The sequence below is a fragment of the Columba livia genome, chromosome 2 (assembly GCF_036013475.1).
Source record: "Columba livia isolate bColLiv1 breed racing homer chromosome 2, bColLiv1.pat.W.v2, whole genome shotgun sequence".
Classification (NCBI taxonomy): Eukaryota; Metazoa; Chordata; class Aves; order Columbiformes; family Columbidae; genus Columba; species Columba livia.
Window position 1 is genome coordinate 716,462 of NC_088603.1, and position 22,101 is coordinate 738,562.

The window sequence follows — 22,101 nt, forward strand, 5'->3', positions numbered from 1 at the left end:
CCTAATCGAGGGAGGAGTTACAGCTGATGTAACTCCTGATGTTCCCAGCTGATGGGAAATTCAGGATACTGACGGAAATGGACCAGGATGTTCTGTCATTGCTCGCCTGCGGTGCCCACTGTTGCAAAAAGGGAAAGCGTGAAATGGAATCAAGCCCATGAAGAGCTGGTCAAAGCCCTAAGACAGGGATCAAAGACGCACCCATCACGGACCAGTGCAGCCCCCCGGCCCTGTTATAGCCAAATGGGGATTTGCAGAACAGGGAACCGATTGCCGGCTAGCCCAGACTGGCCAAGCGGTCCAGAAAGGCCTTTAATGCTTACATCAGCTTTTCAAAATGATAGAACAGAGGTGTTCTGAGTGGAAAAAGGGATTTTCGTCTTTAGTCCAAGCAATCAAATAAGTTGAGCCACAAAGGGGGAACTAGGCTGGAAAACCCCACTCACACTTGGGTTGTTTTCCCTTTCCAGCTCTGTCACCAGGAATGGCACCAGCACAGCTCCCCGCAGAGCAGGCTCACCACCAAAGCCTCGCTGCTCAGCAACCATGCCCCAATGAACCACCGCAGCCATCGCCCCAATGAACCAATGCAGCCATCGCCCCAATGAACCAATGCAGCCATCGCCACAATGAACCAACGCAGCCATCGCCGCAATGAACCAATGCAGCGATCGCCCAATGAACCAACGCAGCCATCGCCGCAATGAACCACCGCAGCCATCGCCCCAATGAACCAACGCAGCCATCGCCCCAATGAACCAATGCAACCATCGCCGCAATGAACCAACGCAGCCATCGCCCAATGAACCAACGCAGCCATCGCCCCAATGAACCACCGCAACCATCGCCCCAATGAACCAACGCAGCCATCGCCGCAATGAACCACCGCAACCATCGCCCAATGAACCACCGCAGCCATCGCCCCAATGAACCACCGCAGCCATCACCCCAATGAACCAATGCAGCCATCGCCCCAATGAACCAATGCAGCCCACACGCCAACAAGAGCGGTGCATGGGGTGGAGACCCTCACTGCCTGTGTTTGTGCTGATCAGTTTGGGAACTATAGCACGTTCTGCCCCACAGCTGAGGAGCATGTGTGGTGCTGAGTATCCTATGCCAGGCAGCTGCAATTCAACATTTCCCTGGTTCCACCACCACGGCCACCCAACAGCTGCACCATTTTCTCTTAAATGAGTAGATCTATAGATGCAAATTGATATCTCTGCAATCATACCAACCTGATCCCCGTTCCTAAGTACGTCCGTGCTGCACGGTTGGATGTGCGGACAGACCCTCACCCAAAGCAATCGAGGGGTGGCTGGTGTCTTAGGAACGGGACTGGGGGTGATAAACAGCACGGACACTGCAGTTTTAGCCAATCAAATAAGCTCAGCGCCAAGTAATGCACACAAGTGAGAACAGCCATGGCGATCCCCGCTCTCGGCACTGGGAACTCACCAATGGCTCTGGTCTGCTCTGTTTCCCCAGCGGGAAGCGTTAATGAAAAGGACACCAGCTTACTGTGAAGGCACCCGGTGCAGCCCCAGCTCCCATCTGTCCCGCCCCAGTTGTGTTCGGGCTCAGCCGTGGGTACGAGCTCCGGTGACACCGTTGGGAGAGGAGAAGGCGGCACCTTCCCCACGGCAATTCTGAAGAGAACCCAGGAAAACGCAGCAGAACATGGAGGGAATTCAGTCCTGGTGGCACCTGGTCACTTGTTCCTATAACCAGCGCACAGCGAAGCCGCGGCGGTTGTTTTGCCACCCGCGGCGCTGGGGTCGGCGTCACAGCCCAGCTCCTGCACGGGTTCAGTCCCCGGGAACTGTGCGCTGGGCGCGAGAACTGGGGTACGGGCCGCAAAAAGCACTAAATGGCAACTGGTGCTGTTGATGTATCAGTTGGAGGACCAGGGGATGAGTAAGACCAGGATGTGGGGGTCATGGCACATCCACGTTGGGTGGGGGCACAGCCGGGCTGTATCCTGGTCCATGTGTGCCGGGGGGGCCAGAGGGGCAGAGCACTAATCCCTAATACCAAGATGTGCCGGATGCAGGATGTGGCCACGCTGGGCAGAGCTGCCTGGGGGACCCCAGGTCCTCCCCCCCAGCACAGTCCTGAGCGCTTTACCCTGGAGACGGGACAGTGTGGGGGACCCACAGCAGCCCCCCCGCCCCAGCTGCCAGCTGCGCCCAATCACCAGCCCCACAGATGGCCCTGGGTGCCCAGTCCCACCCCATAAAACCCACAGCTCTTTGGGGTGAGCGAGGAGAGGGCTGGGGGAGCAGCAGTGCCAGGTAAGAGGCGCCAGCATGGGGTGCAAGCCCTGTGTTGGGGTGACACCTGTCCTGGGGGCTTGCCATGGGGTCTGGAGACAGTTCATGCCTGTGTCCCCCTGTCCCCATCGTTGCCACCATGTGTCTGGCGTCCCCGCCATCGGGGAGTCCCCGCAGCACCAGAGGTGCTGCGGGGACTCCCCGATGGCGGGGACGCCCCCAAGGCTGTGCGGCTGCTCTGCCGGTGACACAGACCATCCTCTGCCAAGGTGATTGTCCCAGCTTGGCGTGGCCAGGGGACCGTGTGGCATGGCCAGGATGCCATGGGTGCCAGGCAGGGTCCTGGCATCCCTGCTGCTCTGGACGGCCACAGTGGAAGCGGCCACCGGGTGAGTCCTGTGTGGCATCACCGTGCCGGCACCGGGGATGGGACACGGTGCGAGGATGCTCTGGGGGTATCAGTGCCGTGGGTGACGGATCCTGTGGCAGGCGGTGGTGCGAGCGGATGGTGCAGGTGACGGCGGAGGAGGAGGTGACACCACGGCGCGAGGACGCGGTGCCCTGTGCCAGCCTCTACCACTACAGCCTGGCAGGCTGGCGGATCGACCGGGACCGCATGCGCCAGGCTTATGGTGGGGACCGTGGCGAGCCCCACCGTGACGCCGGCTCCGGCACCCCACTCTGCTACATCTACAAGTGAGTGCCGGGGAGATGTGCGGTGCATGGGATGGGGTGACGCCAGGGCAGGGGGCACCCCCCGCTGTGCAGCGCACCCCTCTGGCCCCCCACCTGATGCCAGGGCTCCCCCGGCCCTGCAGGCCCCCGGAGATGCAGCCGGTGGTGTGGAACCGCACGGTGCGCGCCTGCTGCCGTGGCTGGAGCGGGCCCCACTGCACGGAAGGTAGGGACGGGCACTGGGGTGCGGTGGCACCGCCGGCCCTGCCGCTGGGCACTGAACCGGCGGAGCAGCCGGTGCTCTCCAGCAGAGATGATTCACGTCTCTCTGCCGCAGGCGAAGGCTCATTGGGGCGCTGCTATGGCACGTGGCAGTGCCAGGACACCGCCAGCAGCCGCAACCTCTCTGCCATGAGCCTGGCTGAGTGCTGCCGGCACCCCTGGGGCCACAGCTGGAGGAACGGCTCCACCACGTCCTGCCTTGCCTGCACCCACCTGCCCCTCGCCGGTGAGTCTGGGGCTCCTCGGGGGCTGCGGGGTGGCCCTGGGTGGTTCTGCGGGGCACGTGCCGAGTGACGTCACCTCCCCACTGCAGGAGGGGTGTCCCCACGGCTGTCACCTGCTGCGTCCCTGCGGGGAGCGGCCGCCCGGCACCGTGGCCCCCGGGCCGGCTGCCTCACCTGGGCCGGATCCCGCTACCGCAGCTTCGATGGGACGCACTTCCACTTCTCCGGAGAGTGCACCTACAGCCTGGCCGCTGCTGCCGATGGCACCTGGGCTGTCTCCATCGCCGCCGGCGACCCCCGGGTACCATCTCCCCCCGCAGTGGGGGCTGCTTATGGGGGGGATGAGGGGAGCCCGGCCAGGGACTCTGCCGAGCCTGTGGACAGCGGCTCTAGGGGCACAGGGGCCATCGCTCCATCCCCACGGTCCATCACAGCCTCACGGTGTGGCTCAGCATGGCCATGGCATCCATGGCTGTGAGCAGCCAGAGAGATGCCGGTGGCGCTGGGACACACCACAGGCTGCTGTCCCCGGCTGACACCGCGCTGTCACAGGCACTGCACATGACCTTCGGGATGGACACAGTGGTGGCCAGGGGCCGAAACCTCTCGGTGAACGGCATGGCGGTGCTGGAGGGACAGCCGTACCTGCACAACGGTGAGCGTGGCGGGATGCTCCGTCCTCCGCTGCCACCGACCCTGAGGTTCTGGGTCCCCATCCCATCCCATCCCTGTCCTTGTCCCCGTGCCGTGCTGAGCTGGCTGTGGTGCCGGCAGGGATCAGCGTGGCATGGCCGGGAGACGGGGTGGCTGTGGCGAGTGGGCTGGGCGTGCGGGTGACCTCGGACGGGCACCAGGCTGTCACCGTGACGGTTGACGCCGAGCTGTGGGGCAGCACACAGGGGCTCTGCGGCCCCTACAACGACGATCCTACCGGTGAGTGTCACCTCACCAGTGACGTCCCTGCCATCCCCGCGCTTGGGGAGTCGGGCAGGCACAGTGCAGGGGTGGCCGTGCGGGGGGTGCTGTGTCCCCTCGCCTGCCCCAGCGCTCCCTGTGCCTCCAGATGATCTCCTGCAGCCGACGGGGGACGTGGCTGCCTTTGCCGCCAGCTTTGGCAACTCCTGGAAGATCCCGGCTGCCGGCTCTGAGGTACTGGGGTAGAGCCAGGCACCGAGGGGCCGGGGCTGCCACCCCCCTGTCCTGTTGGGGGTCCCTCAAGGGGGTGCCCTGGCTCTGAGGGTCCCTCCTGGTCTCAGCTCCCCTGCAGGGACGCGGCAGAGCTGGGTCCCGGCTGCACCGCGGGCAATGCGGCACGGCGGGTGGCCGAGACTGTGTGTGGGGAGCTGCTGGCCGAGCCATTCCGGCAGTGCCACGGCCAGGTGAGTGGCAGCCGATGCCATGTGGGGCCGGGGGGTGCCGGGGGTGCCGGTCCCGCTGCCCTCACCCACTGCCCCTGTGCCAGGTCGACCCAGATGGCTTTTACGCTGCGTGCCTGGAGCTGCTGTGCTGGGACGGTGACACCGGGCCGGTGCCACCCCCTGCAGCCTGCGACACCTTCGCTGCCTACGCACGGGACTGTGCCCAGCACCAAACCTACGTCGACTGGCGTCGGACGGGCTTCTGCGGTAGGGACGGGGGGGGTCCAGCACAGAGCCCCTCTCTGCTGCTCCCTGTCCCCCCCTCAACTGCTGCTCCCTGTCCCCCCTCAACTGCTGCTCCCTGTCCCCCCCTCAACTGCTGCTCCCTGTTCCCCCCTCACTGCCGCTCCCTGTCCCCCCTCACTGCTGCTCCCTGTTCCCCCTCACTGCTGCTCCCTGTTCCCCCCTCACTGCTGCTCCCTGTTCCCCCTCACTGCCGCTCCCTGTCCCCCCTCACTGCTGCTCCCTGTCCCCCCTCACTGCCGCTCCCTGTCCCCCCTCACTGCCGCTCCCTGTCCCCCCTCACTGCTGCTCCCTGTTCCCCCCTCACTGCCGCTCCCTGTCCCCCCTCACTGCCGCTCCCTGTCCCCCCTCACTGCTGCTCCCTGTTCCCCCCTCACTGCCGCTCCCTGTCCCCCCTCACTGCTGCTCCCTGTCCCCCCTCACTGCCGCTCCCTGTCCCCCCTTACTGCCGCTCCCTGTCCCCCCCTTACTGCCGCTCCCTGTCCCCCCCTCACTGCCGCTCCCTGTCCCCCCTCACTGCTACTCCCTGTCCCCCCCAACTGCTGCTCCCTGTCCCCCCCAACTGCTGCTCCCTGTCGCCCCGGTGCTGGCAGCTCCTGCTGTGCTGTGTGCCCCAATGGTTTGTGCCTGCACCCCTCATTTACTTGTGCATGCACTTGTCCTGTGCACCCCAAAGGCTTTTGGGTGCACCCTCAGTTGTGCACACCCCTGTGTGTGCACTCATCAGTCCTGTGCACCCCAGTTTTCTGTGTGCACCATTTGGTTGTACGCACCCCAAAGGCTCATGCATGCACCCCTCGGTTGGGTGCACCCCAAAGGCTTGTGCATACACCCCTCAGTCATGTGCACCCCAGTTGCTTGTGCATGAATCCATTGGCTATGGGAACCCCAAAGATTTCTGCTTGTGCCCCTTGGTCACATGCACCCCAAAGGCCTGTGTGTGCACCTGTCAGTCCTGTGCACCCCAAAGTTTTCTCTGTGCACCTTTTTGTCACGTGCACCCCAAAGGTTTGTGCATAGACCCTCAGTCTCGTACGCCCCTCACTTGGGTGCACCCCACTGGCTTCTGCATGCATCTGCTGGCTGTGTGCACCCCAAGGATTTCTGCTTGCGCCCCTTGGTCACGTGCACCCCAAAGGCCTGTGTGCGCACCCCTCAGCGGATGCTGTGCCCATCGGTGCTGAGCCCACCGGTGCTGAGCGCGGCATCTGTCCTGGCAGAGCGGGCGTGCGGCGTGGGGCACCGGTTCTCGGACTGCGTGTCCTCCTGCCCCGCCAGCTGCGCGGCCGTGGGCAGCGCCGAGGACGGGCCGTGCCGCCAGGACTGCGCCGGCGGCTGCGAGTGTGCGCCGGGGCTCTATGAGGATGGGGGGCTCTGTGTCCCCCCAAGCGCCTGCCCCTGCCACCACCGTCACCAGCGCTACGCCCCGGGCCAGACCATCCGCCAGCGCTGCAACCAGTGGTGAGCGACGCCAGCGTGCGGGGGCCTGATCCTGCACCGCTGGGCTGGGGTCCCTGCGCCCACCAGGGCTGAACCCTACAGATGGGCCTGATGTCCATCATGTCCTGGGTTTTGGGGTGGGGGGCAAGTGCCTGTGCATCCGTGCCTGGCATGCTGGGAGGAGCAGTGGCTGTGGTGTTCCCTGCCCAGTGAGCCCAGTGTCCCCTCCTGTGCCCACAGCACGTGTCAGGGCGGGCACTGGCTCTGCAGCCAGGACCGGTGTCCGGGGGAGTGCACAGTGCTGGGGGGCCGCCACTACACCACCTTCGACCACCGGCGCTTCTCCTTCCTGGGCGCCTGTGCCTACACCCTGGTGCAGGTGGGTGGCAGCTGCAGAGACCAGGACAGTGGGCACCTGTCCTGGGGATACTCTGTCCTGGGGGACCCCAGTGCAGGGGGGTCAGCAGGGTCTCTGCCTCCCAGGACTTTGTGGAGGGGCAGCTGCTGATCACAATGGAGCACGAGGCTTGTGATGGCCACCAGCCCCTTGGCTGCCTCCGGTCCCTCTCCGTCAGCACCCGCCAGACCTCCGCCCGCCTCCGTGGCACAGGTGACCCGAGGGACTGTCCCTGCACCCCAGCGGAGTGGTGCTGGGTGCCAGCCTGGTGGTCATGCCCTGATGTCCCTTTGCTCTCCCGGTACAGGCGAGGTGACGGTGGACGAGCGGGAGGTGACACTGCCTTTCACTGGCGCGGAGCTGAACGTTCGCCAGGCATCGTCCTCCTTCCTGCTGCTCCAGACCTTCGGGGCCCACGTCCTCTGGGGCCTGGAGGCGCCCACTACCTATATCACCCTCCAGCCTGCCTTTGCCGACAAGGTGAGCCTGGTCCCTGGCTGTGCCACGCTGCCGTGGTGGTGCCCGGTGGCAGATCCAGGCTGGGATGCGGCTGTGCGGGTCCAGGGGGGTCCATCCTGAGTCACATTCCACCGACACGGCAGGTGCGGGGGCTCTGTGGCACCTACAACTGGAACCAGCAGGATGAGTTCACCACCCCGATGGGTGATGTGGAGACCAGCGTAACCGCCTTTGCCAACAAGTACCGAGTGTCCGGCAGCTGCCCCGAGCTCAGGCCCTTCCCCCTGGAGCCCTGCGGTGCCTTCGCTGGGCAGCGGGAGCTGGCTGAGGCTGCCTGCGCCGTCCTGCACGGCCCTGCCTTCCAGGTGCCGCGGGGCCCCTGCCCCAGCTGGGCAGCCACGCACCTGGCGCCCGGTGCCAGTGCCATGGTCCAACCTGCCCGTCCTGCCCCCAGCCCTGCCACCAGGTCGTGGAGCTGGAGCCCTTCCTGCAGCTCTGCCTGCACGATGCCTGCACCTGCCGGGACGGGCAGCGCTGCCTCTGCCCCGCGCTGGCTGCCTACGCCCGGCGGTGCGCCCAGGAGGGAGCCGCGCTCGCCTGGAGGAACCAGAGCTTCTGCGGTGCTGGGCAGGAGGATGGGATGGGATGGGATGGGATGGGATGGGATGGGATGGGATGGGATGGGATGGGATGGGATGGATGAGACAGATGGGATGGATGGATTAGGATGGGTGGATGAAATTGGGTGGGACAGGATGGGGTCAGGTGGGATATATGGGATGGGATGGATATGGTGGGACAGGATGAATGGGATGGGACAGGATAGAAGGGATGCATTGAGATGGGGTTGAGATGGGGATGTTGCCACCACATGCCTGGGGACAGCAGGGAGGGCCGGATGCTGGGGTGCAGCCAGCGGGCCAAGGCAGGGGCCCACCTTTGGTGACACCCCCACGTCTGTGCCTGCAGACGTGCCATGCGCCGGGGGGCAGCTGTACCAGGAGTGCGGGCGTCCCTGCGGCCGGAGCTGCGCGGAGCTGCGCCTGCCGGGGGGCGGCTCCTGCCCCGACCTGGCCGGGCTCTGCGTCCCCGGCTGCCACTGCCCCGCGGGGCTGGTGCTGGCCGAGGACGGGCAGTGCGTCCTGCCCGGCGCCTGCCCCTGCCGCCACGGCGCCCAGCTGCACCCTCCCGGCAGCCGGATCCGCCGCGGCTGCAACGCCTGGTGCGTGGTCCGGGGGTGCCCAGGGGCATGGCAAAGACCGGGCGGGGGACACGGTGGGTGGCAGGGGCCAGGCAGGATGGGAGATGCTGATCTGGAGCTGCGGGGTGTGGCAATGGTGGGTGACGTCTGATGAAATCCCCCTACGGCCCGTTTGGGACAGCACCACGGGATAGGTGGCTTTCATTGAATGTCCCTGCCATGAGGCTTCAGTGTCACCGCTGGAGAGCCCAGATCCCCGGAGTGGCTGACGGGGGGTACCCTGCTCTGGGGCAACAGTGTGGAGCCCAAAAGAGCATGGAGCACCTCACCGGGAGAGGGGGCTTTGGATGGGATGGGATGGGGAGGGGTAGGGATGGGATAGGGTGGGATGGGATGGGATGGGATTGGGAAGGGTGGGGATGGGATAGGGTGGGATGGGATGGGATGGGATGGGATTGGGAAGGGTGGGGATGGGATAGGGTGGGATGGGATGGGCACTGGGGATACAGGAACCTCGATGTGGGGCCAACGGGGCTGTGGGCTCCCCAGGCCGGGGGGTGCTGGGGGCTGCCCTCACTGCATCCCCTCCCCACAGCACCTGCAGCGGGGGGTCCTGGCGCTGTGCTGAAGCCCCCTGCCCCGTGGCCGCCCTCTGCCCCCGAGGGCTGGTTCATGTCCCGGGATCCTGCCTGCGCCGCTGTGACAGCACCGAGCCCAATGGCACCTGTGCCGGCATCGCTGACGGCTGCGTCTGCCCCCCGGGGACCCTCTTCCTGGTGAGTGACCCCTTCCAGGGAGGGAGTGCTGGGGGGCTGGGCAAGCGGCAGGGTGGGGGAGCTGGGCATGGGGCTCTGGGGGCTAAGTGGCCAGGGGACATGGGCATTGGTGGCAGGGGTCCGGGGACCATGGAGCACCAGGCATGTGGGTGTGGGGGGTTGGTGAAGGGCACTGGGGGGTCCCAGCCCTTCTGCTGGTTCCTGCACAGAGCCCCCTGTGCCCCACAGCTCACTTGGGGGGTCTTGTGCCAGCAGGATGGGCGCTGTGTGTCCCCAGAGGAGTGTCCCTGCCATCACGGCGGGCGGCTCTACCAGCCCAATGACACCATTGTCCGGGACTGCAACACCTGGTGAGACCCCCCCACAGCCCCCCGGGGGTGCCGTGGCTGTGCCAGCACTCAGCTCTGTCCCCGCAGCGTGTGCCGGGGGCAGCGCTGGCATTGCGGCCGCAAGGAGTGCGCGGGGACCTGCTTCGCCACCGGGGACCCCCACTACGTCACCTTCGACGGGCGAGCCTTCTCCTTCCTGGGGGACTGCGAGTATCTGCTGGCACGCGAGGTCACCGGCCTCTTTGCTGTCACCACCGAGAACGTCCCCTGCGGCACCAGCGGCGTCACCTGCACCAAGTCGGTGGTGGTGGTGATGGGCAACACCATCGTGCACATGCTGCGGGGTGAGGGGCTGGCGGGGCCCAGGGGTGGGTCCCCTATGGGGATGGGGATGTGCTGGGGGTCCCCATCCCTGACAGCGCTGTCCTGGCAGGGAGAGACGTGACGGTGAACGGGGTCTCGGTTCGACCCCCCAAAGTCTACAGCGGGTCCGGGCTGACGCTGGAGCGCGCTGGCCTCTTCCTCCTCCTGCTCTCGCGCCTGGGGCTGGCAGTGCTCTGGGACGGAGGTGAGACCCACGCGGGGCCTCGGGGGGCCCCGGGGGGTCCCTGAGCTGGCTGTGCTGTGGTGGGACACCGGTGCTGAGTGCTGTGCTGTCCCAGGCACGCGGGTGTACGTGCGGCTGGAGCCGCAGCACCGGGGCCGTGTGGCCGGGCTCTGCGGGAACTTCGATGGCGACGCCGAGAACGATTTCAGCAGCCGGCAAGGGGTGCTGGAGCCCACCCCCGAGCTCTTCGGCAACTCCTGGCGCCTCAGCCTGCTCTGCCCTGAGGTCAACAGTGCCGACACCCAGCACCCCTGCACCGTACGGATGGGGAGGAAGACGTAGATGGGGAACCAGGGTGGCTGCTTGGAGCTGGGGGGTGGCAGGTGGGGGACACCCCTGGCACCTGGCTGTCCAGTGGGTGGCATCTGATGGCAGCACTGGCCCCCCAGGAAAGCCCCCACCGGGCGCCGTGGGCCCGCAGGCGCTGCAGCGTCCTCCGGCAGCGGCTCTTCGCGCCGTGCCATGACGCGGTGCCGTGCCAGCGCTTCTACGACTGGTGCGTCTTCGACGCCTGTGGGTAAGTGCTGTCCCCCCGTAGGGGGCTCTGCCGGGGTCCCACAGCTGGGGGTTCCGCCACTGCCGTCCCTCTGCACCCGATGCCACCACCCTGCTCCGCACAGCTGTGACTCCGGGGGGGACTGCGAGTGCCTGTGCACGGCCATCGCCGCCTACGCTGAGGAGTGCGGCCGGCGCGGCATCCACATCCGATGGCGGAGCCAGGAGCTGTGCCGTGAGCCACCGCCCCCTCCCTGTCCCTGTCCCCATCCCTGTCCCAAGGGGGGCCGGGCTGGGGGCTGAGCTGCGCCCCATGGGCTGTGCTGGGCTCTGGGTTTTGTCTCGGCACATCCAGACAGGTGATGGGGCTGGGGGGTCTGGGATGCCGGGGGGTGCAGGAGCTGCCGTGGGGCCTTGGGGAGGGAGTGGGGCCAGGCAGCTGTGCGGTGGGGGGTCCCCACCTGGCCTGATCCCCCATCTCCAGCCCTGCAGTGCGACCAGGGGCTGGAGTACAGCGCCTGTGGCCCCCCCTGCCCCCCCAGCTGTCGCAGCCTCGGCCGGGAGCCCCCCGAGCACTGCCAGGGCCTGCTGTGCCTAGAGGGCTGCTTCTGCCCCCCGGGCACTGTGCTGCACGGTGAGCCCTGATGATGGCGTGGGGCTGGCATGGGACTGCTGTGGGGCTGGCATGGAGGTGGCGTGGGACTGGTGTGGGGCTGGCATGGAGCTGGCGTGGGGCTGGCATGGGGCTGGCTTGGGGCTGGCATGGGGCTGGCATGGAGCTGGCGTGGGGCTGGCGTGGGGCTGGCATGGGGCTGGCATGGGACTGCTGTGGGGCTGGCATGGAGCTGGCGTGGGACTGGTGTGGGGCTGGCATGGGACTGGTGTGGGGCTGGCGTGGGGCTGGCGTGGGGCTGGTGTGGGGCTGGCGTGGGGCTGGCTTGGGGCTGGCGTGGGGCTGGCGTGGGGCTGGTGTGGGGCTGGCGTGGGGCTGACGCCTCCTTCCCTCCCCACTGCAGATGGTGGCTGCATCAAGCCCGTCGAGTGCCCATGTTTCTGGGACGGCTTCGCCTTCCCGGCCGGTGCCGCGGTGCAGCAGGGCTGCAAGAACTGGTGAGTCCCAGCACGACACTGGCCCAACCATCCAGCACCCACCGGGAGGGTGATGCCACACTGGCGGAGAACATGCCAGGGCTGAGCCGTCCCCATCCCCGCAGCACGTGTGCAGCGGGTCAGTGGCGCTGCCCGTCCTCGCCGGAGCCCTGCCCAGCCGCGCCGTCCTGCGCCGAGGGCGAGTTCTCCTGCCGCGCCGACGGGCGCTGCGTGCCGGGCGCCTGGGTCTGCGACAACGAGGAGGACTGTGGGGACGGCTCGGACGAGGTCTGCGCCCCGCGCTGCGCCCCACACCAGCCGCGCTGCGCCGGCGGGCAGTGCCTGGCCTGGGGCGCCCGCTGCGACGGCGTCCCCGACTGTACCGACGGCTCTGATGAGAGTGGCTGTGCCCCCCCGACCTGCATCCCCCCCGAGTTTGGCTGTGCCAGTGGGCGCTGCCTGCCCCCCGAACGGGTCTGCGACGGGGAGCTGGACTGTGGCTTCGCTGATGACTCGGACGAGGCAGGTGAGTGACCCCATGGCCACCCCACTGCTGTGCCCAGGGTCCCAGAGCAGCAGGGTGCAGGAGCGGGCTGCAGGCCAGCTGTGCCCCATGCCGAGGGGCTCTGAGCCCCCCATCTGTGGGGGTTTCCGCCCCACGGTGAGGGTCTCTGACCGCTGCCACCGCAGGCTGCAGCCCAAGCTGTGGGGCGGGGGAGTTCCGCTGTGCGGTGGGCCGGTGCGTGCCGTACCCTCACCGCTGCGACGGCCGCGATGACTGTGGCGACTCCAGCGACGAGCGTGGCTGTGGCTGCCCCCCCGGCCACTTCCAGTGCCCCGACACCCAGTGCCTGTCTCCAGCCGCTGTCTGTGATGGCCACCGCGACTGCACCAATGGCACTGATGAAGCTTTCTGCCCAGGTGAGGGGCTGCAGGGCTGGGCCACCCCCGGCAGACCCCCTGCCTGCAGCATCATTGCCCCATGGGGCTGTGTCCCCCCAGACCGGGTGACTTGTGGCCCCGGGGAGCTCCCCTGCCCCGATGGCTCCTGCATTGGTGAATCTGCGGTCTGTGACGGCATCCATGACTGCCGGGACGGCTGGGACGAGAGCCCGGCAGGGTGTGCGGCAGCTCTGCCCGCTGCCGTGCCCACCGCACCCACCAACGGCTCAGCAGGTGAGGGGCAGCAGTGCCGTGGGGCAGCCAGACCCCCTCATAGTCCCCCAGACCCCCCCAGGCCCCCCCACAGCCCCGGTGCCGGCATGGGGGACTTGCCGGGAGCCCCATGCTCTGCGCCAGGGTGGCACCCGGCGGGGATGGGAACGCGATGGGGACGCTGGGGCAGGCACCACCCAGTGACCTGCCACCCCACGGTGACCCACCACCCCCAGTGCCAGCATGTGGCCCCTATGCCTTCACGTGCGGGAGCGGGGAGTGCGCACCGCGGGGCTGGCTCTGCGATGGCGAGTCTGACTGCCGCGACGGCAGCGACGAGCTGGGCTGCGCCAGCGGCTGCGAGCTCGGCCACTTCCCCTGTGCCCATGGCACCGACTGCGTTCCCTACGGCCACCTCTGCGACGGTGTCCCCCACTGCCACGACCGCTCCGACGAGAGCACTGACCACTGTGGTGAGCCCCAGCAGGGGTCCCTCTGGTGTCCCCCGCCCACAGCAGCCAGGGTGCTGGGATGCTCTCGGGTGTCCCCTTCCTGCGTCACGCCTTGATGCTGCTCTGGCCCTGGCACAGGCTCCACCGCTATCCCGCCGTGCCCGGGGCACTTTGCCTGCGATGACGGTGTGTGCCTCAACATGTCGAGGGTCTGCGATGGTACCACTGACTGTCCCCAGGGCGAGGACGAGCTGGCCTGTGGTGAGGGGTTCCCCAGCGAGGGAGGGAGGAGGTGTTGGTGGCCTGCAGCTGGGGACAGCCACCCCACCATGGCCACCCTGTGTCACCTCCACAGAGAGCAGCGCCCCCGCCGACAGGAGCAACCAGACTGGGGGTCCCTGTGCTGAATACACCTGTGGTGGGGGCGACTGTGTCACCTTCCAGCAGGTATGGGGGGCATGGGAAACCCCCACCCCTCCCAGTGCCACCTCGGAGTCCCTGCCGCGCTGTGCCCCCCTCCCCAGCTCAGCATCACCCCGGTGCCGCAGGTGTGTGATGGGGTGCCGGACTGCAAGGCTGGAGCGGGGCCCCCCCGGGATGAGCAGGACTGCGGGGCATGGGGGCCCTGGGGGCCCTGGAGTGCCTGCACCCTCTCCTGCGGCCCCGGCCTGCAGCGGCGCGCGCGAGGCTGCCACCAGCGCCGCCCCGGTGTCCTGCACCGCTGCCGCGGGCCGGCCGCGCAGGAGCGGCAGTGCTTCCGCCTCGCCTGCCCCGGTGAGCGGCGTGCGGGGGTCTCACTGCTGGGGTGCCCACGAGGGTCAGGGGGTTCCCGTGGGCAGGGTGCCTGGGGTGTTTGGGGGTTCCCACAGGTGGGGCTGACTGAGGCATTTGGAGGTTCCCATCACCAGGGCTGCCAGGGGGTTCCCATGGCTGGGGTGCCTGACAGATTTGGTGGTCCTTATCGCTTTGGATGATCTGGGGAGTCCCATGGGTGAGGCTACCTGGAGGATTTAGGGGTTCCCATGGTTGGGGCTGCCTGGAGGGTTTGGGGGTTCCCGTGGCTGAGGCTGCCCAGGTGGGTGGATGTTCCGATGTTGGTTCCCAGTCCCTGCTAGGCATACCACAATACTCCTCTATAGCATCCTGATGCCTCCCTAGATCACTCCAGTACAATTTGGGACACCCCAATACCCCCCCAGGCATCTCAATACCCCATCTAGGGCATCATTATCCCCCCCCCCTAGGTCCCCAATATCCCCTGGAGAACTCGAATGTCTCTTCAGACCTCCCCAATACTTCCCTAGATCACCCCAGTGGGCTGCCCAAGGGCTCCAGGGGATTCCCATGACTAGGGTGATTTGAGGGATTCAGTGTTCCCCCTTCCAGGGCTGCTGGGGGGATTTGGGGTATCCCTTGGCCAGCAGGACCCAGGGGCCTGGGGAAGTCCCACAGCTGGGGCTGCACAGGGGTTTGGGGGTGCCCTGGGGGGTCCCATTGCCTGGGCTGCTGGGGCAGGAGTGGGGGCCCCCGAGGCAAGGCAGGGCTGGCTGTGGGTCCAGGGGTTCCGGGGGGGAGCACGGGTAGGGCGGGGCGGTGCAGGCAGGGAGGTGTCGGCAGGCGGTGCAGGCAGGGGCTCCCCCCATCACCCGTCTCCCTCCTGCCCGCAGTTGACGGCTCCTGGAGCGAGTGGGCGACCTGGTCCAACTGCACGGGGGGCTGCGGGGGGGTGCGGCTGCGGCGCCGGGACTGCCGCCCCCCCCAGAACGGCGGCCGCCACTGCGCCGAGCTGCCCGGAGCGTCCCCCGCCAGCCTCGAAATGGGTGGGTGCTGTCGGGGGGGCTCCGCGGGCCGGGTGGGCTCCGGGGGTAACCCCGCTCCTCCCTCCCTAGGCGCCTGCGAGCCGGGGGGCTGCCCCAACGCCTCCGCCTGCCCGGGGGGGCTGCAGCCCCGGCCCTGCGCCCCCTGCCCCGCGTCCTGCGCCGACCTCGCCGCCGGCGCCAAGTGCCGGCAGGACCGGCCCTGCAGCCCAGGTGAGGGGACCGGGGGACTGCGGACACCCCGGGGGAGCCCTTGTCTTGGGGTGGGCGAGGGGCCGGCCGTGGCGCACCCCAGCCCCCTCTCCCCCCCACCGCAGGGTGCTGGTGCGCGGCGGGGCTGGTGCTGGACGGCAGCGGCGGCCGGTGCGTGGCCCCCCGGGAGTGCCCGTGCCAGGCGGGGGGGCTCCGGTACCGGCCTGGGCAGCCGGTGAAGCTGAACTGTCGCCTCTGCACCTGCCTGGACGGGCAGCTGCGGCACTGCCGCCCCAACCCTGCCTGCGCCGGTGGGTCCCGCGGCAGCGGGAGGGGGGTGCCGGGACCCCCCGCTGGCCCGGTGCCCCCCGCTGACCCGGTGCCCCCCGTGCTGCAGTGCACTGCGGCTGGTCGGCGTGGTCGCCGTGGGGCGAGTGCCCGGGACCCTGCGGCGTCCAGAGCGTGCAGTGGTCGTTCCGCAGCCCCACCAACCCCCCCCCGGCGCGGCGGCGGCCGGAGCTGCCGCGGCATCTACCGCAAAGCCCGCAGGTGGGGCGGGGGGCGTGGGGGTGGGGGGCGGAGAGAGGGGTGGGCTCCCCGCTGACCCCCTGTCCCGCAGGTGCCAGACGGCTCCGTGCCGGCAGTGCCAGCAGCAGGGCCGGCGGCGCGTCCCGGGGGAGCGCTGGCAGGGGGGGCCGTGTCGCGTCTGCCAGTGCCTGCCCAGCCTGGCCGTGCGCTGCTCGCCCTACTGCCCCCACCGCGCCGCCGGCTGCCCCCAGGTGAGGGCGGGGGAGCTGGGGCAGCCCTCGGCGGGGCACGGGGGGACCCTCGGTGGCGGTGGCGGTGACAGTGACATCCCCCCAGGGCCAAGTGCTGGTGGAGGGCCGCGGGGATTCCTGCTGCTACTGCGCCCCGGCGGGTGAGTTTGTGGGGGGCAGGGGCTGGGGGGGTGATGAGTGCCCTGCCCAGGCAGTGGCTGCACGGCGGCTGTCCCTGCTGCAGGTGACAACGGGACGGCCATGCCCCCCACGCTGATGACGGAGCCCCCCTCCGCTACGCCGGCAGAGCCTCCCGACAGCCCCCTCCTCACCTTCCCGCTGCCTCCCCTCGGCGGTAAGCGAGAGCCCCCTCCCCGCGGGGCTGCGGGCAGGGTGCGGGCAGAGCCCGGGGCTGTGTCCCCCCCGTTTCCTCCAGCTCGTCCCCTCCATCCCGGCAGATCCCTGCTACCGCCCGCTGGGCACCCCCTCCCTGCCGGACAGCAGCTTCGCCGCCTCCTCGGCTCAGGCGGGGACCCCCGCACACGCTGCCCGCCTGCACGGCGGCCACCCCGGCCAGGAGCTGCGGGGCTGGGCCCCCCCGGACGACGCCTACCCGGCGCTGCTCTCCGAGCCCCCCTTCCTGCAGCTGGACCTGCTAGAACCCACCAACGTCACCGGTGGGTGCCCGTCCGGACCCCCGGCTGTTGCCGGTGGTAGCGGTGACGGGTTGCGTGGCAGGGCCCACACATGTCGCCCTGTCCCCTGGCAGGGGTGGTGGTGCAGGGAGCCGGCTCCTCTGACGCCTTCGTCACCGCCTTCCTGCTGCAGTTCAGCACCGACGGCTCCCACTGGCACGGCTACCACGAGGTCGCCGCCGGTGGCCAACCCAAGGCCAAGGTGCTGCCGGCGCTGGGATGAGAATGCGGGTGTGGGGGAGCGCCGGAGGGTGCAGGGGGCGCCACCAGCCGCACGTGCAGCTGTGGGTGCACACAGGGGCCGCGCACATGGATGCTCATGCGCATGCGTGCACACCCCTCTGCCCGTTCCTGCCTGCACCCCCCGCCTGTCCCCCTGCTCCTCCCAGCTCTTCCAGGGTAACCGGGATGCCGGCACACCAGCGGTGCGGCTGCTGGGCCGCATGGTGCAGGCGCGGCACGTCCGCATCCTCCCCCAGGACTTCCACAACCGCATCGTCCTGCGCGCCGAGCTGCTGGGCTGCCCCCCAGGTACAGGGGGGCCGGGGAGACCCTTCACCCCGCTGCCATGGCAGCCATTCCCTACCCACCTCTACCCTCTCCCCAAAGTGCCCCCTGCCCAGCTCGGGGTCGTGACAGTGCCGGTGACAATGACGGTGCCGGTGGTGACGGTGACGATGCTGGTGACACCGAGCCAGCGCCCCTGCGGTGTGGGGGAGTTCCAGTGCAGAAACGGGGGCTGCGTCCCCGGGGGGCCCCACGGTGCCCTGTGCGATGGCATCGACGACTGCGGGGACCTCTCCGACGAGCTGCCCTGTGGTGAGCCAGGCGGGGGGCTCGGTGCCTTGAGGGGTCCGGTGCCACATGGGGCCGCCCTTGACACTCCCCCCGCCTGCCCCGCGCAGGGCTGCCCCCCGCGGTGACCCCCTCAGCACACGGGCAGTGTCCCCCGTCCCACTTCGCCTGCCCAGGCTCCAGCAGCTGCCTCCCGGCATCCCGGTGGTGCGACGGCATCGCCGACTGTCCCGATGGCACCGACGAGACCATCTGCGGGACCCCTGGCAGCGCCAGGTGCGGGTGCCGGGAAGGCGGGGGTCCCGTGGGGGCCGAAGGGGTCGGGGCGGGTCACCCCTAATTGCTGGCTCTGCTGCTTGCAGCCCCGTGGCCCCCGTGGCAGCCGGTGTCCTGTGGCCAAGCACCCAACCACCATCGGTGTCGCCACCCGCAGTGAGTCCTCGAGGGGCTGGGGGGGCAGAGGGGGACAGGGGGCTGCAGCGAGTCACGTCTGTCTGTCCCCACACAGCTGTCCCTTGGGACTGGCATCCAGTTGTCCCCGAAAAGCGCTGAGCCCACTCCCCCAGGTATCGGCCGTGGGGCAGGGTGGGGGGGCAGGACCTGGAGGGCCCCTGACACCCCGTGGCACACTGCCAATGGGAACCGCCCCCCCGGGGGTCCGCCCTCTGCCGAAACCCCCGCGGTGTTCCCCTGGGTCACGGCACTGCCCTTCCTGGCACTGATCCCTCCAGGTGAGGGACATCCCGGGGCGGGGGGGATCGAGGACAGGCATGGACCCCCCAGCTAATGTGGCATCCCTGGGAGAGGGACAGAGATGTAGGTGTCCCTGGGGTGAAAGGGGGAGTCAGCACCCTGGCTTGTGGCTGGGGGTGCTGTGGGGTCAGGGGTGCTGTGAGCTGAGTGCTGTGCTCACCCCACACACGGGAGGGGGCTGTGCCCCCTGTGCCCCCCTCTTGGCTTCCCCAGGACCAGCCCTGCCCCGGCTGCTCTGCCCGCGGGGCCGGTTCACCTGCGGGGTGCTGGGCTGCCTGGATGCGGCCCTGGTCTGTGATGGGCGCCCCGACTGCCTGGACGGCTCTGACGAGGCCAGCTGTGGTGAGCCGGACCCCCCCTCTTGCGGGGACCCCCTCCCTGGAGGGGCCGGGCCCCCAACCCTGCCCGCATGGGCCTGCCTGTAGTGAGCCCCGCTCTCTGCCCGCTCCACAGGCAGCCCCCCCACCTCCACCAGCCCCCTGGCCTGGCCCACCCCCACCGGCGGCCCCCCCCCCTACCTGTCCCCCCAAGCAGTTCTCCTGCGGCAGCGGGGGCTGCCTGCCCTCTGAGAAGCGCTGCGACCTGCACCCCGACTGCCCCGACGGCTCCGATGAGAGCGGCTGTGGTACGTGGGGTGGGGGACAGAGACAGGGAGCCCCCCAATCCCGAAGTGTCCCGCTCCTGGCCAACGATGCCCCCCCCTCCCTACAGCATCCAGCCACTTGTACGCTTGCCTGCCCTGCTCTGGGGACCCAGAGGGCACTGGGGCTGGGGGGCAACAATGCCGGGGGGATCAAAGTTGGGGTGCACCAAGGATGGGGGGCGGTCTGAGGCTGGGGGGAAACAAGGTTGAGGGGTCCAAGGGTGGGGTCCAGGGACCACCGGAGTATGGGTACCCCCTGGGGCAGCCCTAACCCCCATCTCTGTCCCCCCAGTTGACTGCATCCTGTCCCCATGGGGCGGCTGGGGCCCCTGCAGCCGCTCCTGCGGGCTGGGGGTCACCCTGCGCCAGCGGGCCCTGCTGCGGGACGCCCTGCCCGCAGGGGGCTGCATCCACCCCCGCCTCGACACCCGCGCCTGCTTCCTCCGTGCCTGCCCAGGTACCTGCTCCGGGGCTGGGACCCCCACCACGGGCTGGGACTACCCCATCCCTGGGCTGGGACCCCCATCATGGGCTGGGACCCCCGTGGACAGGGATCATCGTGGGCTGGGACCCCCATCATCTGGGACCAGGACCCTCATGAGCTGGGACAACCACCCCTGGGGGTCCTTGCTGGTGGGGGGCACAGGGGGCCCATGCCCACTGGAGGGGCGGCAGAGGGTCCTGGGGAGGGGACCTTGCCGAACTCTGCGTCAGCACGGGTGGGTGGGTGGGCAGGGGGTGCCTGCACGCCCCCTGCCTCCGTCTTCGCCTCCAGTGCCCGGCGCGTGGGCAGCCTGGGGGTCCTGGTCCTTCTGCGACGTTGAGTGCGGGGGGGGCGTGCGGAGCCGGCTGCGGAGCTGCAGCGACCCGCCCCCCAAGAACGGGGGGCAGCCCTGCCCCGGGGGCACCCTCCAGATCCAGCCCTGCAACCTGCAGCCCTGCGGGGACCCCCCAGGTACGGGGGGGACATGGCGACCCCCGCGAGGGCGAGAGGGAAGGTACGGGGTGGGGTGCGGGGGGACAGAGACCCCATACAGGGCGCCGGGGGACTGGCGGGGACACACGTGGCACCCCATCCCTGAGCATCCCTGCTCGTCCTTTCCCCTCAGCCTGCAGCCCCCAGATGGTGTTTGTGCGGGCAGGGGACTGCGAGGGGGGGCAGGTGCCCCCCTGTCCCCAGACCTGCGGGGACCTGAGCACCAACAGCACCTGCCAGAGCCCGTGCCAGGAGGGTGAGTGGTGGGGCTGGGGGGACACAGGGGAGCATGGAGAGAGAAGGAGATTGCACGGTGACAGCCGGGAGGGCTGGGGTGACGTGGGGGTAAGGGGATGGCACGGTGACAGCTGGGGGGGCCGAGGAGGGTGGGGACACCGGCTCCCTGGGTGGCGCTGAGGGGACACCGCCGGGCAGGCTGCCGGTGCCCGCCGGGGCTGTACCTGCAGGACGGCGGCTGCGTCAACGCCAGTCGGTGCCAGTGTCACCTGCCCCGGGAGCGGCGGCGGCCCGGCGAGGTGTTCCTGCAGGGCTGTCGCCGGTGGTGAGCAGCGACCCGCGCCCCCCGCCCGGCCTGTGCCCCGGCGCTGCCTGCGAGCGCTGCTGGGGGTCTCGCCAGGACCCCCCCAGGCTGTTGTGGGGTGTCCCTCGCCCGTCCCCGCAGCTGAGCCCGGTGTCCGTCCCCAGTGTGTGCCAGGACGGGGTGGTGACATGCGAGGACGTGTCCTGCGCTGTGTCCTGCGGCTGGTCCGCCTGGTCGCCCTGGACCCGCTGTGACAGCAGCTGCGGCGCGGGGTCGCAGGAGAGGTTCAGGTGCGGGGCCGGAGGGGAAGGCCATGCCCCACGGCGATGGCACCGCCCCCCGGACGGGGTGACAGCGCGGCACCTTCCCGCAGGTCACCCTCCAACCCCGCGGCAGCCGCCGGCGGAGCCCCCTGCGCCGGGGAGCCCCGGGAGGTGCGACAGTGCCACCAGCCCTGCGACACCGGTACGTGCCCACCCAGCCCAGCGGCTGTGCCGGTGCTGGCTCAGGGACCCCGGTGTCGCAGTAGCCCCTCTGGTGCCACCGGTCCGTCCGTCCCCAGCAGAGCCCGGCAGCGGCTGGAGCGCCTGGACGCCCTGGTCCGAGTGTTCCGCTCCCTGCGGCTCCGGGGAGCAGCGGCGGCACCGGACCTGCGCCCCGCCGGCACGGGGCGGGCCCGACTGCGCCGGCCCCCACGTCCAGACACGGGAGTGCAGCACCCAGCCCTGCCGAGGTGAGTGTCCCGCTCCGGGAGCGCGGCGGGCGGTGCCAGGGTGGCCGCTGCCCAGCCCTGCCCGCTGTCCCCGCAGCGCGGTGCCCGGGGGACACGCAGTACCGGACGGCGGAGCAGTGCCGGCGCGGGGGGGGCCCCTGCCCGCGGCTCTGCCTGGACCTGGCCGCGGGGGTGGAATGTGCCGCGCTCTGCCGGGACGGCTGCGCCTGCCCCCCCGGGCTGCTGCTGCACAACCAGAGCTGTGTGCTGCCTGCCCGCTGTCCCTGCCACCACCGCGGCCGCCTCTACCAGCCCGGGGACACTGTCGCCCTCGACGCCTGCAACAACTGGTGAGGATGCGACCGCCGCGGCCCCGCCCGGGGGTCTCAGCCGGGGCTCCCCACCCGATGCCCCCCCGCGCTGACCCTCCTCTCCCGCAGCACCTGCACGGCCGGGGCGATGGTGTGCGGCACAGAGCCCTGCCCAGGTACCGCCGGGACTGGGTGGGGGTCCTGGGGTGTGCGCGGTGATGGGGGACACTCAATGCTGGAGGGGACACACACTACCGGGGTGCACCACGACCCCCGCCCAGGGCAGCCACCCTGCCTGGCCTTGCCACAGTGACAGCCCCAGCCTGGAGGGTCCTGGTGTGGGTGTCCCCAGGCGGGATGCCCACGGGGTGGTGTCCCTGGGGTCCACGC

General features: G+C 69.5%; 1 protein-coding gene across 1 annotated transcript in view; it reads left to right on the forward strand.

Moving 5' to 3' along the window:
- The first annotated feature begins 2,658 nt into the window (after positions 1-2,658).
- LOC102084983 (SCO-spondin) overlaps positions 2,659-22,101 on the forward strand; it is a 29,804-nt gene continuing 10,361 nt past the window's right edge. Inside the window, 59 exon segments of the mRNA XM_065055223.1 lie at positions 2,659-2,972; positions 3,095-3,177; positions 3,289-3,492; positions 3,592-3,758; positions 4,010-4,112; positions 4,232-4,390; positions 4,521-4,606; positions 4,714-4,836; positions 4,920-5,082; positions 6,339-6,579; positions 6,799-6,937; positions 7,042-7,168; positions 7,263-7,435; positions 7,558-7,779; positions 7,869-8,034; positions 8,384-8,636; positions 9,211-9,391; positions 9,647-9,741; positions 9,808-10,064; positions 10,154-10,288; positions 10,383-10,585; positions 10,717-10,844; positions 10,948-11,057; positions 11,307-11,456; positions 11,839-11,932; positions 12,037-12,437; positions 12,602-12,832; positions 12,914-13,087; positions 13,303-13,539; positions 13,657-13,779; positions 13,874-13,965; positions 14,067-14,292; positions 15,186-15,338; positions 15,408-15,548; positions 15,653-15,838; positions 15,925-16,019; positions 16,021-16,076; positions 16,147-16,306; positions 16,392-16,446; positions 16,530-16,640; positions 16,744-16,962; positions 17,055-17,182; positions 17,370-17,511; positions 17,590-17,799; positions 17,886-18,051; positions 18,138-18,207; positions 18,284-18,341; positions 18,742-18,870; positions 18,982-19,016; positions 19,018-19,153; positions 19,464-19,628; positions 19,947-20,126; positions 20,281-20,403; positions 20,583-20,709; positions 20,853-20,978; positions 21,062-21,153; positions 21,251-21,421; positions 21,498-21,750; positions 21,841-22,009. Coding sequence (XP_064911295.1) covers positions 2,782-2,972; positions 3,095-3,177; positions 3,289-3,492; positions 3,592-3,758; positions 4,010-4,112; positions 4,232-4,390; positions 4,521-4,606; positions 4,714-4,836; positions 4,920-5,082; positions 6,339-6,579; positions 6,799-6,937; positions 7,042-7,168; positions 7,263-7,435; positions 7,558-7,779; positions 7,869-8,034; positions 8,384-8,636; positions 9,211-9,391; positions 9,647-9,741; positions 9,808-10,064; positions 10,154-10,288; positions 10,383-10,585; positions 10,717-10,844; positions 10,948-11,057; positions 11,307-11,456; positions 11,839-11,932; positions 12,037-12,437; positions 12,602-12,832; positions 12,914-13,087; positions 13,303-13,539; positions 13,657-13,779; positions 13,874-13,965; positions 14,067-14,292; positions 15,186-15,338; positions 15,408-15,548; positions 15,653-15,838; positions 15,925-16,019; positions 16,021-16,076; positions 16,147-16,306; positions 16,392-16,446; positions 16,530-16,640; positions 16,744-16,962; positions 17,055-17,182; positions 17,370-17,511; positions 17,590-17,799; positions 17,886-18,051; positions 18,138-18,207; positions 18,284-18,341; positions 18,742-18,870; positions 18,982-19,016; positions 19,018-19,153; positions 19,464-19,628; positions 19,947-20,126; positions 20,281-20,403; positions 20,583-20,709; positions 20,853-20,978; positions 21,062-21,153; positions 21,251-21,421; positions 21,498-21,750; positions 21,841-22,009 — 9,093 coding nt within the window. The 5' untranslated portion in view covers positions 2,659-2,781.